The following is a 16,286-nucleotide window of genomic DNA, read 5'->3' on the forward strand; positions in this document are numbered from 1 at the left end:
ACTTTGTGGTTCATGTCTTTGACTCACTTGAACACATTGCATCCTTGTGCAAAGCCTGAATATTCTTGAGATTGACTTTAGATTCTCAAAAGAATATGGCTGTTATCTTACCTATCCAGTCTTACCTTATCTATTATTGTGTATTTTAATTTGGATTTGGCTCAAGTTGCATATTTTAAGGTCCAATGACATGGTGCTCTTTGGATGCTTTTATATAGACCATAGTGGTCCCCTAATACCACATCTGAAGTCTCTTTTCCCAAAATTTAGTCTTGGTGCAGAATTACAGCCATTAGAGCCAGTCCCACAATGAGCTTTCCTTAGTATGTGCCATTTCTAAGTCTGTAGTTTTTGAGGAGGAGCTGGGGCGGGCAAATCAGAGAAAGGGGAGGTAATCGTGCCCCTTATGACCTCATAAGGGGCACAATTCCAGATCGGCCCATCTGAGCTTTAATGTCCACAAAGGCAGAGCAGGATACCCAGTGCTCGGTTTACACCATTCACCATTTCCAGCAACTGGGGGACCATAGGCAGGCTGGAGGAACAAACATTTCTGTTGTTAAAGTAAGATATTATTATGATTATTTATTCCAGTAAATGCCTTATCCCTGTTCATGTTTTATTGCCTGTCTTTTTAATTAAAGTCTCTGGAGACCCACTTATGTTGCCACTAATGTTGCAGACTAAGTTCAAGAAGTGACAGCTGACCATACTTCACTTAGAAATGCTGATAAAGGGGATTACACAAGGCAATGCTGCAAATTAAAACAGATCGAGTGTTGACAACAGTATTATCTAGGTGTGTAAGTGTGCTAAGGGAAACAAAGACTGAAGACAGAATGAGAATCATAGGGAAGCATGATGAGACCTTACAGGATAACAACCAGACTGTAAAAATAATCTCATGTTTTTAGGGTTTCAGTTTTTCCTGTACATTTAATCAGTCCCATTTTCTGTTTTTGACACTTGCCTTGTTTCTTTGTCTTTTGTTTGTTTGTTGAAAGATATCGCCAGAGGACTTGCCAAACATGGAGTTCACTAGAGCTACAAACCAACCAATCATAAGATGCCAAGCGGAGCTCCAAGAGTTGCTTTATGATCCTCATTACCTCCTCCTTTCCCAATCTGTGTGTCTTTGTATACGTGTGTGTGTGTGTGTGTGTGGGTGGGTTTGTGTTTGCGTCTGTTCAGGGTGTTTCCACATCTGGAGTCTGAGCTGTGTTTTCCTTTGGGCCCATTCCCATGGTCTGACATCTTTTCTCCTCCCTGTTTTTCTAGACTCCCCTCCTCCTCTATAAGCTGCAGTTTCCTGTAAGAGCGGACTCAAAGTTGGCCCTCTGTGTGAACGCACGTGAGTTGGCTTCCAAGCTGCCGTGTGTGTTTGTGAGTTCAAAGTCTGGTATTTAGGTTAAACTATTGCTGGATTCTTGTGACCTAACTCTCATAAGCTCACCAATGATAGAATATAACAAGATGGATGCAGGACTGGGAGAGGGGAGGCAGTCACATGCAAGCATCGCAGTGGTGAGAGGAGAGGGTTTTGCTTCATTCTATGCATGCTTTAAAGACAGGCACACACTTGCACTCCAAAGTTGAGGTCATGAAAATCTTCAAAGCAATCCATGTGGCTTTGAGCATGGTGGACAATTCAATTTGTTAGACACAGCTGGGCTAGGAGCCTGTTAGAATTTGTAGAATCACAGATGAGAACATGAATAATGGATGCAATGCTTCGGTGAATCTGGTATAAAAACGTAAAGCTCTGTCTGTCCATCTCTCTCCGAGAAAAAACAGCTGAGGATCCCTGACATTCAGCTCTCTTTTCCAGACAACAAGTGGGTTGTTGCTATGGTGCGAGCATGTACAGACTCCTGTTGTGGCAAGATCACAGAGGTGTCAATCAAAAGAGGCAAATGGAACCAAGCCCCATAATGAGATCACAGCACAGTGGGTTGTTCAGAATTTGTGATTAAAACAGACTGTAGAAAACAACCGACAAAGCAACTATAATGACACCCAAACAACCTTCAACAAATCAGGGACAGGAGAATGCCTTATGTGGTCATAAACCAGCCCTACAAGTAGCCTTCATAGTTGCAAAGAACAGGACAGTGCAGACACACATCATCATCGAGTACATTAACTTGGTTTAGATTATAATTTGGGATGTGGTCTTTACATGGAACCTAGATAAAGCTGGTTATTTGACTCACTGTATACATTATTCTAACTATATTCAGGTTTCTGGTTGTCTAACGCTTATACATCCTTGCCATTCATTCTGGGAACTAGGACAATAGAAATATTTGCTAATAATTGTTAGGTATTGATATTTTTGTATATGAAGGTTAATAATTAACAAGAAACAGAAATACAGGAAAGTAAAAGGTATGTTTTAGGTGATTAAGACACAATGTAATCTCTAAAGCATATATAGTTTATCCACCAGAAAGCACTAACCCACTCAGTACATATCATGGTCCCAGAAACAAAAACATTTTGGGAAACATTTTTATTATGTTTCTTGCTGAGAATTAGATGAGAAATTCTTAACACTCTGAGATCTGTTTGCTAAATAGGAAGCTAAAGCCAACAGCAAGTTAGCTTTGTTTAGCATTAAGGCTGGAAATAGGGGGAACCAGCTAGCCTGGCTCTGTCCTACGGTTAAAGGAAATCCCCAGCACCTCTAAAGCTCCCTAATGATATTTAGTTTGATTAGTCCATACAAACGTAAACCACAATTGGCAGTTTGGGGGGTTATGTCCCACACTATTTGTTGGGAGCAGTGACTTCCTGGAGCCTCTGCTGGTGTTCTGGTGACATCACAGTTACATTAAAACTCCACAAGATCCAAAATGTAAATCAGTGAGTTTTAGAGGTGCTGATAGGCAGATTTGTTAGTGTTGGATAAACTCAGACCAGCTGTTCCCCTGTTTAGAGTCTTTATGCTAAGCTAAGATAACGACGGCTGGTGGTAACTTCAAGTTTAGCGTACAGTCGTGGTGTCAATTTTCTTTTTGCATTTACCAAATTTTTAAAGTATTCCTTTAAGATAACCCGTTTTAAAAAGGAAAATTTTAAAATTGAGAACGCTCATTCACACATGGCATACTGTTATTAGTACTAGATACAGTAAGGTGTTAAAACACCTAAGTATCCCAATTTATGTCATACTAACAGCATAGTCAGGTGCCTCAAAACCAAGATATGGGGTTATTCAAAAATTAAGATGATGATGTTTACATGACACATAAACACATAGCCAGGATTCCCCACTAACCCCGCCATGACTGCGATGCTTAAGCACACGTAGACACACTCATTAACCCAATCACTATCAGAGAAGACATTGGGGAAAAAATTACAAACTCAGCACAAACGAAAACAAACCAAGTCGCTGTGGGTGTCTTACTTAAATAACATCCATTTTTCATTATAGCCAACAAATGACGCCGGTATTCTTTTCTCTCCCATTTAATACCGATCACAGAAGCCAGAGCGCTGATAAGTAACTGGTGAATCATAACAGATTAGGCAGAGACTTTCATACAGAAATCTCCATCAAGCATAAAACTGATTGTATATACATTTTCACAGCTAATTTTTCTTGACTCCTGGCCCTTTTCCTCCTCTGGTTGATTTTTCTGTAAGGAGGTTAAACTTATTTAAATGTTTAGAGAAGATAAAAAGATTTGTGGGATATTTCTCAAAACTAAGTAGTACCCCTAAGTGCATAATTTAAATCCCCTATCTCAGTGTGTTGCCTCTCAATTCAAGTCTAGTGTACTTTTATTTCTCCTCTGGTGTAATTCTCCCTGTCTTGTCATCTTATTCTCAGTGCCATGCCCTTTTATGGCTGAAAGAGACATGTCAGTGATCCGAGACCAGTTTTGCAGAGCTAGCTAGAGGAAAAATGTAAGCACAGAGATGAAGAAGAGGATGAGGAAGATGTGCAGAGAGTCTGACTATTACTAAGAAACAAGTAGATGTGGAAGATACAAGAGGAGAGGCAGGGGTTGTGTGTGCTCTGAAGTCAATTTCTCCCTTGCACTGTGTTCAATGACTTCATGCTGAGACAGACTGGAGGTAAAGGGCAACGTGTTCGTGCTTCAGTTAAAAAAAAGAAAAAGCCTATTTCTACTGTTGATAAGAGAGCAGGCAGTAGAACAGCAGCAAGGCTAAATCTGCACACAATAACACATGGAAAACACATTAGAACATCTATTTGCATGTCTTTCTGCATCTGTGTGTGTGTGTTTGTGTGTGTGTGTGTGTGTGTGTGTGTGTGTGTGTGTGTGTGTGTGTCTCTGTGATGCTGCATTGATCTAGCAGGCCAGCTTTTTTCCAGTGGGTGTCACTTTAGAGCCATTGTAAATCCATTCCCACAGTGAAACCCCCTCATTAGCATAGAAAACATTGATTTACGGATTGTAAACACACTGACATGGATTTACCTACAATAGACTAATGGATGTTACTTCAAAAAATAATACATTAAATATTGCACTTAACCGTCCTGATAATGAATTACACAACAACATGACTTTCTATAGCAATCAGAATCACTTAATCAGCGTGATCGGCTTACTGGGTGCACAAAGCTTCATTTAATGCAATCCAATAAAACAGCCCAGCAGTAAATCCTGTTCATATTGAGCATTTCTTGAAACTGCGTTAGAGAGATGTTGATTCAGCGCTTTGCTTTTTGTGGAGGGTGTACTTTCCAGTGCTGTTTAATTGTACTGCATTATGAAAAGGTGAAAGGGGGTTCAGCTTGAGTAGCATCAGCCTCACTATGACAAAATGTCAACAATAATTGAATATAATAAGCTTTATAATGATTGGATTTGTTTGTATTCAAAAGATACAAATGTTTGACAAAACATTTTCCTCTTTCCCCTAAGGTAGAGCAAGCCTGGTAAGTGTTATTATGAATAAAATATTATGCTATTTGACAACTTGAAATATTAAAATAAAACTGTCCCAGAAGGATGCGAGAATATGGAGGAGTGATTTGGTTTATATTAATTCTGATCAATAGGATAAACCCGAGAAAAAAAGCCTCTCTGATTTTACACTCAGAAATGCTTCTCCCTCGGTTTTGTAACTGAATAAAGAACGATCTGAATAGAAGCAGTTAATTATGTTTGAATTTTATAAAAATTAACGGCAACGTATTGAACGAATGAAAAACTGATGAGATGTTTTATGTGGTAACTTACCCGCCAAATCTCAGTTATTTATGAAAGAAATTATATTTCAAAAATCATTAGAGAGTTACAACGATGCTGACATGAGCATATGAGAAAAAAAAGAAAAAGAAAAAGAAAAAGAAAATTGAGGCAGGCATTAAAGCTCCCATCTGTGTCCTGAAGGCATCAATCTGTCTCAATTTAGAGATCTTTCTAGCTGGCATTTATAATCAGCAAAGATTTGTGCTTAAAACTGAAATACTGAACACTTTATTTGATATGGTTGTCATTAAAGCTACTGGGAAATTATGTAAATAATGGCATGAAAGGAATAGTTTGACATTTTGGCTGATGCATGTTTTCAGTTGCAGAAAGTGCAGAATATCAGTACCACTATCATGAATATTAATATGAAGCTACAGCTAGGAGAATAGCTTATTATAAAACTAGAAATCAACTACCCTGACTCTTTAAGGCATACGGACAGGACTGTGGTGTCATTGTTCACCAAAAAACTGTTTCACCAAAATGAACTACTTGTTTATATTTTGTGCAGTCTGTCTTAAGAATACACTTTTACACTGTGAGCCCAAATGCTCAAAATAATTACTTGGAATAAATACAGTACACTTAAAATTTGTTAAGAAGTTCTACTTACTTAAAACCGTTGAATCCCAGTAGCATATACTGTCTTTTGAGTTTACTAAACTCTTTATTTTTGGAAGTCAATGTTGCTGAGTTATGGTTAATTAAAATGACTGAATAAGAAACCAATAAATATTGCGTTTAGTGAACATGAAATACTGAGTTGTTATACTTACAATTATTTTAAGTTATGTTAATTTATATCTTCTTCAAGTTGCATATACTGATAATATTTGAGTTGGCTTTTTTCTGGTAATCGGGGCTGCCTCTAGCCCACCCAGTAAGCACGGTGGCCCCATGTTGGCTGAGTCCTGCAGCGGCCCGAATTTGACCTGCGGCCCTTTGCTATGGTTCAGCCCCCATCTCTCTCCCCCTTTCATGCCTATCTGCTGTCAATAAAAGGTAAAAGTCCCTTGATTTATTGTTAGTCAAAAAATGCAAGTTCACATTACTCCAAATATTTAAGCTCTAACAACCTCAGACTTTGTAGTTTACAAACACCATTTCATATAAAAAGTATATGTGTGTAAGAATTCTCATGTGGCTGAAAGCAAAACACTAGTGTTTGCTTTACCTACACAACACTGATTCCATTTCCTACAGCACTTACTCCACTACCGTGACGCAGAGTCTCAGACCGACAAATGAACAGACAAATGCATGTACAGCATGGCGACTTCTCCCTTAGGGGCCTCAAAATGCAACCTACTGTTTGACAAGGGTGTAAAAGAGGTGAAATAAAATGTGAAGGTGAAGGATGTAGACGAGAGACAGAATCAAGAGGTAGGGGGTGTACATTCCTTAGCTTTGTTTGGCCTCAGCTGGGGTCCGACAGAGTTTGTCTTGAGCCAAAAATCTCCTCAGTATCTAGGTCAGAGAGGTGCCCCTGCTCTCCCCCGTCCCCAGCATTTCCCAGCCTCTCCCTGTGTTGTCTCTCCAGCTCTAGATTCTCTAGAATGGCCCATGCTTGTCAGCTTCCTGAGAAGTGGGCTCATGCCAGGAGCAACGAGAGGACAAGGAAGGCTCACACAAAACAGCTTGTCTCCAACTAGCCATGAAAACCTTCCTCATATGTCTCTTTACCCTCTAACCGGGCCTTACCAGAACAGAAGTGTCCTTTAAGGACTTCAATACAAGCTTGTGTCTAAATTTATAGCACAGGGAGAAACATAACAGAATATCATCATCTCCGGTATCCATCATTACAGAAAGCTATAGCATTTGCCCTTAATATTTAGGCCTCCATTCTAAAATGTCTTGCATTGTCTGCCTTCTGAATCTATTCAACTGTACACTTCGTACATATCAAACCTGGTTTAGCTCATTTCATCTGTAATTGACCGTCTCTTCAGACCAGAAACAAACTTAATCAAAACCTCAAAATGACTTGTTTCCTATAAACTGTCTGCCTAGAATTTCATGGATTTATATGACAATAAGCTGATAATTAAACTGGTATGATGTGTCCTTGGAAAAATGAGGCCAAAGTAAGACTTATTTGAGTGTGTAATAAAGATACGAGCTCTTTCCATGAGCTCTATGGGTGGTCTCAAACACTCCCCGGGGGTACAGGTCTGAGATTAAACCGGCAGAAACAAAAGGGACCCTTAGTAAAAATCAGTTTACACTGATCTGCCTGTTATTACTCCCCTTATTCAGTGTGAAAGGAATGCACCAACGGACAGGATGACATCACCCCACTCTGCAGCCTCTAATTTTACGCCCACAGGGCCCGTTAGTCAAGAGGTAAAATGTACAAACTACATCCTGAAAGATCAAGAAGAAAAAGAAGAAATGAAAGGTAGAAAGATAGACAAAAAGAAAATGAAAGAAAGGAAGGGAAGAAGAGAGAGAGAGAAAACTGAAAAAGTGAGAGTGATAGAGACAAAACAAAGGCAGGAAATAAGTCACTTTCTGGGCAGAGACACATCTGCTAGCAGTTAATACGTCAGTGGAGAACATAAAATGCTATAATAAAGCATTTTAAATGCCCTCCCCAGTGCACCATGTTGTCACACTGCTGAGACAAAAGTGTCCCCTGTCTCCACTACCTGACCCACAGAAATTGTCCCCCCTTTTTCCATCCAATCCTCTAAACATCTATTTTTCTATCCTTATCATTTTCTGCATAAAGTACCAACTGTGCTTCTTTTGTACTCTTCTGTTCTACCTAATCTTACCTAGTTTCTTCCAAATTCTTTGCTCTCTTTTTCTCTCCATTCACTTCGCCACCTTTCCCTCCCCTCTATCCCAATCCAGCTCTGTTCTAGGGCATTTTTTCCACTGCCAGGAAAAGAGAGAGGAAGGGAGGGAGGGCCCATGGTAGGCTAAGGCTAAGGGAATGAGTAGAATCCCTGCCCTCTTTGAGGCCAGTATTGGGGCTAACGGCTGGAACCTGTTTGTAAAAGGAAAATGCTCATTTACCAACTGGAGAATGTGTTTAGTGTGTGATGCCATTTAAAATCTGTTCTGAGACCTAAACCTTCATGTCAGACGGTCAGTGGGGCCATGATGATACATCCATTCAACTCAATCTGTATCTTCATTTTTTAGTCTCATATGCCTGGTCCAACTTTGAGAAATAAGCATGAGATGGACAAAAACGTCAGGATTTAAATCAGCTGAAATGTTTAGTCAAATAATTATTTAGTAATTATTGGATGGACAGATAATTAAACTGCAACTATTTTGATAATTGATTAACTGTTAAATTGTTTCCTTTTCCTGGAAAAAGCGTTAGGGTTTGTTGCTTTTCTTTGTTGTGTGCAGTAAGCTGAATATACAGTAGGTTTTGGAGTGAAGATGCCACCTTATTGTTTTTACTATTGACATTTACAGACAAAACGATAAATCTATTTCTTTGTTGCAATCCTAAATACAGTGTCAATTGTGCCTACGTACTCAGTAATCCTATATTAATTTATGTACCTTGTGTGTTGATCATATTATTAAATCATTTATTTTTGGTACGTCTACTTTGATTTTCTCATAAACAAGACATCTGACCACGATGATGCATGTCTGCTGTGTGAGCACGCATCTCAGATCACAAGAAAACAGTAAAGTGTTAGGGCAGGTTTAAAAAGGAACTAAAACAAAGTGCCCAAAAATTATTTAACAGGTCACACTAAAGTTGTGGATTTATTGCCTTTGACCATGAGCTACAAAGGAAAACAATGGGAAAGGGTCACCCTTTATAACCTGCATTCAGGAGGCTTCTTTTCCTGGGTGAACTGATTCAAGCCTCAGCACCTATACGTAAGTTTAACTTTAACTATGAGATAGCATGTAACATCTTCATTGTCTCTTACTCATAACCCGTTGAGTATACTTCCGTGCTGCTCTTTGTCATTTGTGTGTGTGTGTGTGTGTGTGTGTGTGTGTGTGTAGTGCCTTTGAGTGCACAGTGCTGGTAATGAGAAGACACCAATGCAGCTGGTAAGCAAAATGAGGACTCCTTTTAAGCCAAGCCAAAAGTGAAGAGAATACACTGCAGGGACATGAAACACAGTACACTTCCCTCTTTCTGTTTCACTACACGAGTCTTACCTCACCCCCAATCTCCCCTGCGATAATTGCATGACTGTGGCTCCGTCTCCTTTCGGTTTTACATCACTCTATCTCACCGCCCTCAACAATCCCTGCGCAGGATCCATGACTGGATGTTGGGCTACAGTAATTAGAGCAGCCTGATACAGACAGAGGACACAGCGTCCCCTTATGCTCATGTTCCCTCCACCTGGGCAGATATTTTTAGCCCACCTTGAATGAGGGAGAACGGGCATAAACATGGCAACGGTCGGCTACAGATCCAAGCCCTCAACAGGGGAACCAGCTTCTTCTTCTTTTTCTCCTCTTCAATCTGTCTTCCTCTCAACTCTAGGACTGTCTTTAAGGAGAGGATAGCGTGTCTAGCTAATTTGTTGAGAGGACTTCCTCTTGACATTTGTGTTTTTCATTATCCAGAGCTACTGCAGATAACTAAATTAACCATTGTGTCATTCCACCCTGTCACAGCAAATGATACAGTATAAAATAATAACACTGCATGCCATAAAACAGAAAGATAAACACTTATGTCTCTCTCTGTGTATATGCAAGTGTGTGTGTACACGGCCTCAGAGGCTGCAAACTCTTATGACTTTCAGTATGCCTGCATCTCGACCTCCTTTACATATCAAGCTTGAGTAAAACATCAACATTTCATCCACAAGATGCATATCTCCTTCCTGTCTATACACACACAAACACTTTGTTGACCTCCTTTAGACTGCACACTGGAATACTAGTACAGGCCCTTCCTACAACAACAGGCCATATATTATCAGGGTAATTACCTTTGGAGAATAGATGCCTTTCTAATGCCTCCCCATTAACTTTGTGGGTACGCTCAACAGACACTGCTGTGTGCTCTGTCTCCACCATGTCATACCTCACAGATCATGACCATAAATTCAATAAAGGCGCACACAATGGCACATTTTCTAGCCAGCGAGCAAATGTAGGGAAAGGTCAGCAGGGAGGACCCGCATGTCAGGCTATGAGTGATGTCGTGGCTGTTGAGACACTAATGTCCATCTGCGTAAGGCTTTAAAGATAGACTAGACAGCAGACAATTGGTTTATCTTGTGTTTCACATTTGGCATAGCTGTTTGAAAAAATCAATCCTCTAGGCTACAGTTATTCCCCCTGTTTATTTCCTCAGCATGCAACTGTTGTTCAGGTCAACAGCGGAGTCAACACAGAGCCAGGTGTTCAACAGCTGTGTCTGGTGAGGTTAAGACCGTCAAACACCACCTGGTGTGTGTGTGTGTGTGTGTGTGTTTCTATTTCTTAAAGGAATAGTTTGATATTTTGGGAAACACACTTGTTGGCTTTCTCACCAAGAGTTTAATGAGAAGTCTGAAGTGGTCATCCCTCTGTGACATCAAACCAGTCTACTTAACAGCATATTATCTCTGTGTTTACTCAAAGTTTGGACTACTTAGCACTGCGGTGTGAGAGCCATAAGGTGAGTATTCTCACAACTCTTGAGAACACTCACCACCCCAGTGTATAGACAAACACACATGCTCTCTGACTGACCACCCAAACAAGCTGTTTGCCATTAGAGCAGCTGCCAGTCGGCGGAGCGTTTGGCACTGAAGCCTCCTACAATATTGATGATGAGGGTCATCAAACCCCAAGGCGAGCAGGGCATGTGAGATATTCACAAACACACTAGCAGCTCCTTTTTTTTTTTATTTCCTTTCTATTTTTCACAGCTGTCTGTCAGTCTTGTATTGTTCTTATGGCAGCTCTTGCTGAGTTCTTCACAACTCCACACAAAAAAAATTAACTTGGAGGAGCCTTTCTAGTGCGGTCCAACAGGATGCAAAATGTGAGAGTATGTTTCGGGTTACAGCCAAAGAAATAAACATACACATGCCTATCAAACTGCCATCACTATGCACAATAATTTTCAGGATTAAGAATGATGTCACTATTGCAAGAAACTGTCCCACTGGCAATTTAGTTAAACTGGGAGCCGATTTGTCTCCACAATGGAGCTCATTATTGCGCATGAGTGGTAACAATAATGGCATAATTGGTTCTCCTTAAGAAGATAAATACTATAACAAGCTATAGGCTCTGTACAATCCTCTGTATAAATGTCCGATACATACACACAGATATATATACATACTCCAGCACCGCTTGTGTCGGATGACAGACTGATTCAAACCCTTTTCCAGATGTTTTCTAGTTCGCCAGCTTTGTGAACAACGCTGCTGTTAATGTTACTCCATACGGATACCTTCGTACAGAAAAGTGTCCAGTACAGATTTAAGGCATTATTTTGGTGGGCTACACACGTGAAACCACACAAAACAAGGATTATAGTTTAAGGGTAAAAAAACAAAGCCGTTAATGCTAAACTTACCTCAGCGTTAGAGACAGCCACGGCCAGCAGAAGGAGAAGAGCGACACTTCGCAACATCTGGACACGAAAAAAGGAAAAAGTAAGAGTTTAACACGTAGGCTACTTCCATCCGTTTCCACTCCGGTTCCTCAGCAGGTTAAGAAAACTTAATGTACGTTACCATTTTTGTTAAAGCTGCTCGGCTCGGTTATGTGCACGGAGGAGGAGGGGAGCTGGTCTGGATGTTAGTCGGGGCGAAGGCGAACAGGAGAGACGTGATTTCAAGAAATTCGAGGAGCGCTGAGGAATTTGTGCCAGCCCGTCAGTCTCTCCTCCCTCCTCCTGTCTCCGCCGCGGCCAATCAAAATGCCCAAAAAGAATAGAGGGGAGGAACAGAGGAAAGTGTGTGTGTGTTCTTAGTTAAACCATAGTCCCTTAAAAATTCCCTTTTTTGGGGGTGGTTAGCCAGCTGTTTTTTTTTTTTTTTTACTGCCTCCAGGTTCTTTTTAAACTTGTTAAGTCTTCTGGCTGTGGCAACAACCACATGCCGAGAATCAAAAGCAACACACCTTCGCCGTTCTGAGGGTGTGTCATGTCAGGTCACGGCAGTTGAGTCCGTACTAATCTGCAATGGAACAAGGAGGACGGGGCCCCGCAGCCGAGTTGATTCGAGTTGAAGTGAGTCGAGCTGAGTCAAAGCGAGTTGAGCTGAGTTGAGGCGAGTCGAAGCGAGTCGAGCTGAGTCAAGGCGAGTCGAAGCGAGTCGAGCTGAGTCTAAGCGAGTCGAGCTGAGTCGAGGCGAGTCGAAGCGAGTCGAGCTGAGTCAAGGCGAGTCGAAGTGAGTCGAGCTGAGTCTAAGCGAGTCGAGCTGAGTCGAGGCGAGTCTAAGTGAGTCGAGCTGAGTCGAGGCGAGTCGAGCTGAGTCGAGGCGAGTCTAAGGGAGTCGAGCTGAGTCGAGGCGAGTCGAAGCGAGTCGAGCTGAGTCGAGGCGAGTCTAAGGGAGTCGAGCTGAGTCGAGGCGAGTCGAGGCGAGTCGAAGCGAGTCGAGCTGAGTCGAGGCGAGTCGAAGCGAGTCGAGCTGAGTCGAGGCGAGTCTAAGTGAGTCGAGCTGAGTCGAGGCGAGTCGAAGCGAGACCAATAGCCGCACCTCCAACATCCACCACGATCTTGATCTTAGCCTATATAAGAAGGTTTACTGTAAGATCAATTTGCACGCATCCTGTAGTCCTTTTGTTTCTATATTGCTGAAAAAATACAAGAATTATTATTATTACTTTGGTTTCACCAGTAAGGTAAAGCTGCGTTATTGCTTTTGGCCCAGTAGGAAGCCGAAGAACTTCAAACCATGCCTAGAGACGCACATCCTTAGATAAAACTAGTATTCAATTCAATTCTATTTTATTTATAGTATCAATTCATAACAAGAGTTATCTCAAGACACTATACAGATAGACCACACTCCAGAATTTACAAGGACCCAACAGTTCTAGTAGTCCCCTCCAGAGCAAGCAACAGTGCGACAGTGGCGAGGAAAAACTTCCTTTTAGGCAGAAACCTCGGTCAGACCCAGGCTCTTGGTAGGCGGTGTCTGACGGGCCGGTTGGGGTTGGAATGAAGAGTGGCAATAACAAAAATAGAAAAAAGTTGTAGTCTGTAGCAGTTCTTTGTAGTAGTTCATGGCATAGCAGGACGCTGTGCGGCATTACAAGGCACAGCAGGACGTAGCAGGGCACTGCAGTGTAGCAGTTGAACATGGCATCACAGAACATGGAGCGGGACCAAGGCGACAGCTGCTACCCTGATTTTGGAGCCTCTCTGATCCAAGGGAACATTCTGGGGAAAACAGAACACAGTATAAGCATAGTATGGGTAATGCAAACAGTTTCTATTACTGTATCCAGCTGTATCCTGGCACAGTGTCATTCACTTAGATGCATCTATAGAAGTTTAGCCTAAACTTATCGCTACATTACAATATTGGCATCAGGAAAAATTCAAACAGTCATCAGCAGTGGTAGTATCGCAGTCTGCACTCAGTTGTATCACAGCACAAATACTTAACGCTTTCGCTCAATTGCACGTTTGTGCGCAATCTACGGTATAGTTGGCGGAGAAAGGCTGTATTTCCCGATGAACTGCAGGTTTGGTAAATACGACATAAGCTGTATCGCAGACCAAATGCTTTGAAAGAAAAAGACTATATTTCTTGTTCTGCTGCATCAGGATCCTTTTTTCTAACGGTCCACTGTTCAACAATGTTACAGAATGAAATCTAAGTCTGTGGAGTACTCTTTTTAACATACAGTATTGTAATATAGTATATGTGTTTAATGATGACGCATTTTATTTTATTTTATTCACTTTTGCAATTCAATATCTGCTTGCAGCAACTGCAGTGTGATTACTGTGTTTCACTGTTTTATTTCTATACTCACCGCACATGGTTACGGTAAGGGACAGGTTGTCATCTCGGCTACATTTTGAAAAAGTCAAAAGTAACTTGAAGCACAAGATACTGGTTTCATAAACATTTAACTGAAACCACAAACTTGCCTAAACGTAACCACGTGCAACTCCCAATGCAAACCTTGGTCTATGGTGTCCTGTGCTTTGAACGCGTGTACGTATAACATCAACAGTAAATGTATCTGTTCCTAACCACTTACGCATACTTTACCTTTTTCCCTATTTATGTCCACCCCATCAAAATAAATAAATATTATACATTATTATATATTATATCATAATATTATAAATTTATTAAAAAATTAATTGTAAAAGATGCAAAACAAAATGTTTTTAGGAGCAGGTGGATTGATATGTAATGCAAAAGCGAAGATATGGTTCATCCTGTCATCTGCTCTTCCAGTTTTGGCCATCTGTTTAACTTTTCTCTTATTCTTTGCCTGTGCACATAGACATGCACACGCACTCAAGCACGTACAGATATGTGTGAAATATTAAACACTGACTCCGAAAAGAAAAGAAAAGAACGCACATTTACAGGCGATTTGCTTTCACCATGTTCTGCAAGCAGCTTAGAGAAGATGAATACTTAATCTCTCCTCTTGCAGTAACGCCCAACAAACAATAAATACTCTCCAAACCGTCGGAGTAAAACTGCTCTCTGCTACCCTGATTTGAATTTGTGCACTGTGCACATAAATACAAGCGAATCATACAGTATTCAGAATGGAGAACAGAGGCATTTGGTCCTCTGATGTCTCCCGTGATCTGTCAGGGGCGTTCCGAGAGACATCTCAAATATTCACAAACATCCATCAATGCCTGAAAGGGTCAGAGCCACGATCACAGAATCACACACATACACACACTTGCCGGCAAAAACACACACACAAACGCATGCATAGACCTTCAATTACTTTTTTTAATCACTTTTTTTTTATTTATCTCTTCTCCAACTCCTGCAGAAGTGTAATTCAAAGATGAGTGTGTGTGTGTGTGTGTGAGGTGTGTGGGTTCTTGAAGTAGGTGCATTTGTGTGTGGGAGGGCCCTGCAGAATCTGATAATATGATCATGCTTATGCTTAAGGTTTCACTCTGTAGTGCTCACATTATTGCTCTGACCTTATGATTTCCCCGTGGCAAATATCAAAGAGCAGGACGAAGGATGGATACCAAACGCAATCAAAGCATCTAATCAGTGCTTTTTAACATGAATGGTAACAAATGAGATGATGCCGGAGGGATTCATATGTTGTTGTTGATAAACAATATTGCCTTTTTGTGCTTGTTAGCCTGGCCTCTTCTCACTCAGTCTCTATTAAGTATGGCCAAGAGCGCCTAAACGAAAAAAAGAAAGAAAACCCTTCAGTATATACATTACACACACACACACACACACACACACACACACACAACAACTATATATGCAAACTCATTCTGCATGAAACACATAAATGCTCCACAGGGTACACAGAGTGGGAGGGGTCAAGTGTATACAGTCTATGATGCAAACTAGCACAGTTATTACAGCAGACGTGAAACATCTATAAACAATGATGTCCTATCACACACACACACACACACACACATCCTCAAATGAATTGAAGAGACTTACGTTTTTTTTCTTCTGGCTGACCTTTGCAGTCTTTTTCTCAACCTGTGACCTTTAAATTGAGTTTCATCCTATAATCAAATTCAGCTTAAAGACAGAGAGAGACAGACAGAGAGAGAGAGAGAGAGAGAGAGAGAGAGAGAGAGAGAGACAGACAGAGAGAGAGAGAGAGAGAGACAGAGAAAGAGAGAGAGAGAGAGAGAGAGAGAGAGAGAGAGAGAGAGAAATGAGAGAGAGTAACCTTTTATTATATATCACGAGATTTACAGTGTAATTCCATTGTTCTTACCAGTTCTTACTGGGGGAAAACAAGACTATGGAAAACAATTGAGCCTTTAAGAGAAAAGGAGAAATAAATTATACTCTATAAGAATATTTGTACCCTATAGGTATATAAAGGTGCATACTTATTCTGCATATGTTGACCTACTTCTTTGCTCATGTGAGGAGAAGTAGGAAAAAGTGATTA

At 40.9% G+C, this 16,286-nt stretch overlaps 1 protein-coding gene across 1 annotated transcript in view; it reads right to left on the reverse strand.

The window, feature by feature from the left end:
* LOC117952871 (follistatin-related protein 1-like) overlaps positions 1 to 12,165 on the reverse strand; it is a 21,489-nt gene extending 9,324 nt beyond the window's left edge. Inside the window, exons 1-2 of the mRNA XM_034885467.1 lie at positions 11,921 to 12,165; positions 11,761 to 11,817 (exon numbers count right to left, since the gene is read on the reverse strand). Of these exons, the coding sequence (XP_034741358.1) occupies positions 11,761 to 11,817; positions 11,921 to 11,923 (60 nt within the window). The 5' untranslated portion in view covers positions 11,924 to 12,165. The remainder of the gene's footprint in view (positions 1 to 11,760; positions 11,818 to 11,920) is intronic.
* Positions 12,166 to 16,286: the final 4,121 nt, after the last annotated feature.

The sequence above is a fragment of the Etheostoma cragini genome, chromosome 11 (genome assembly GCF_013103735.1).
Source record: "Etheostoma cragini isolate CJK2018 chromosome 11, CSU_Ecrag_1.0, whole genome shotgun sequence".
NCBI classification, from domain to species: Eukaryota; Metazoa; Chordata; class Actinopteri; order Perciformes; family Percidae; genus Etheostoma; species Etheostoma cragini.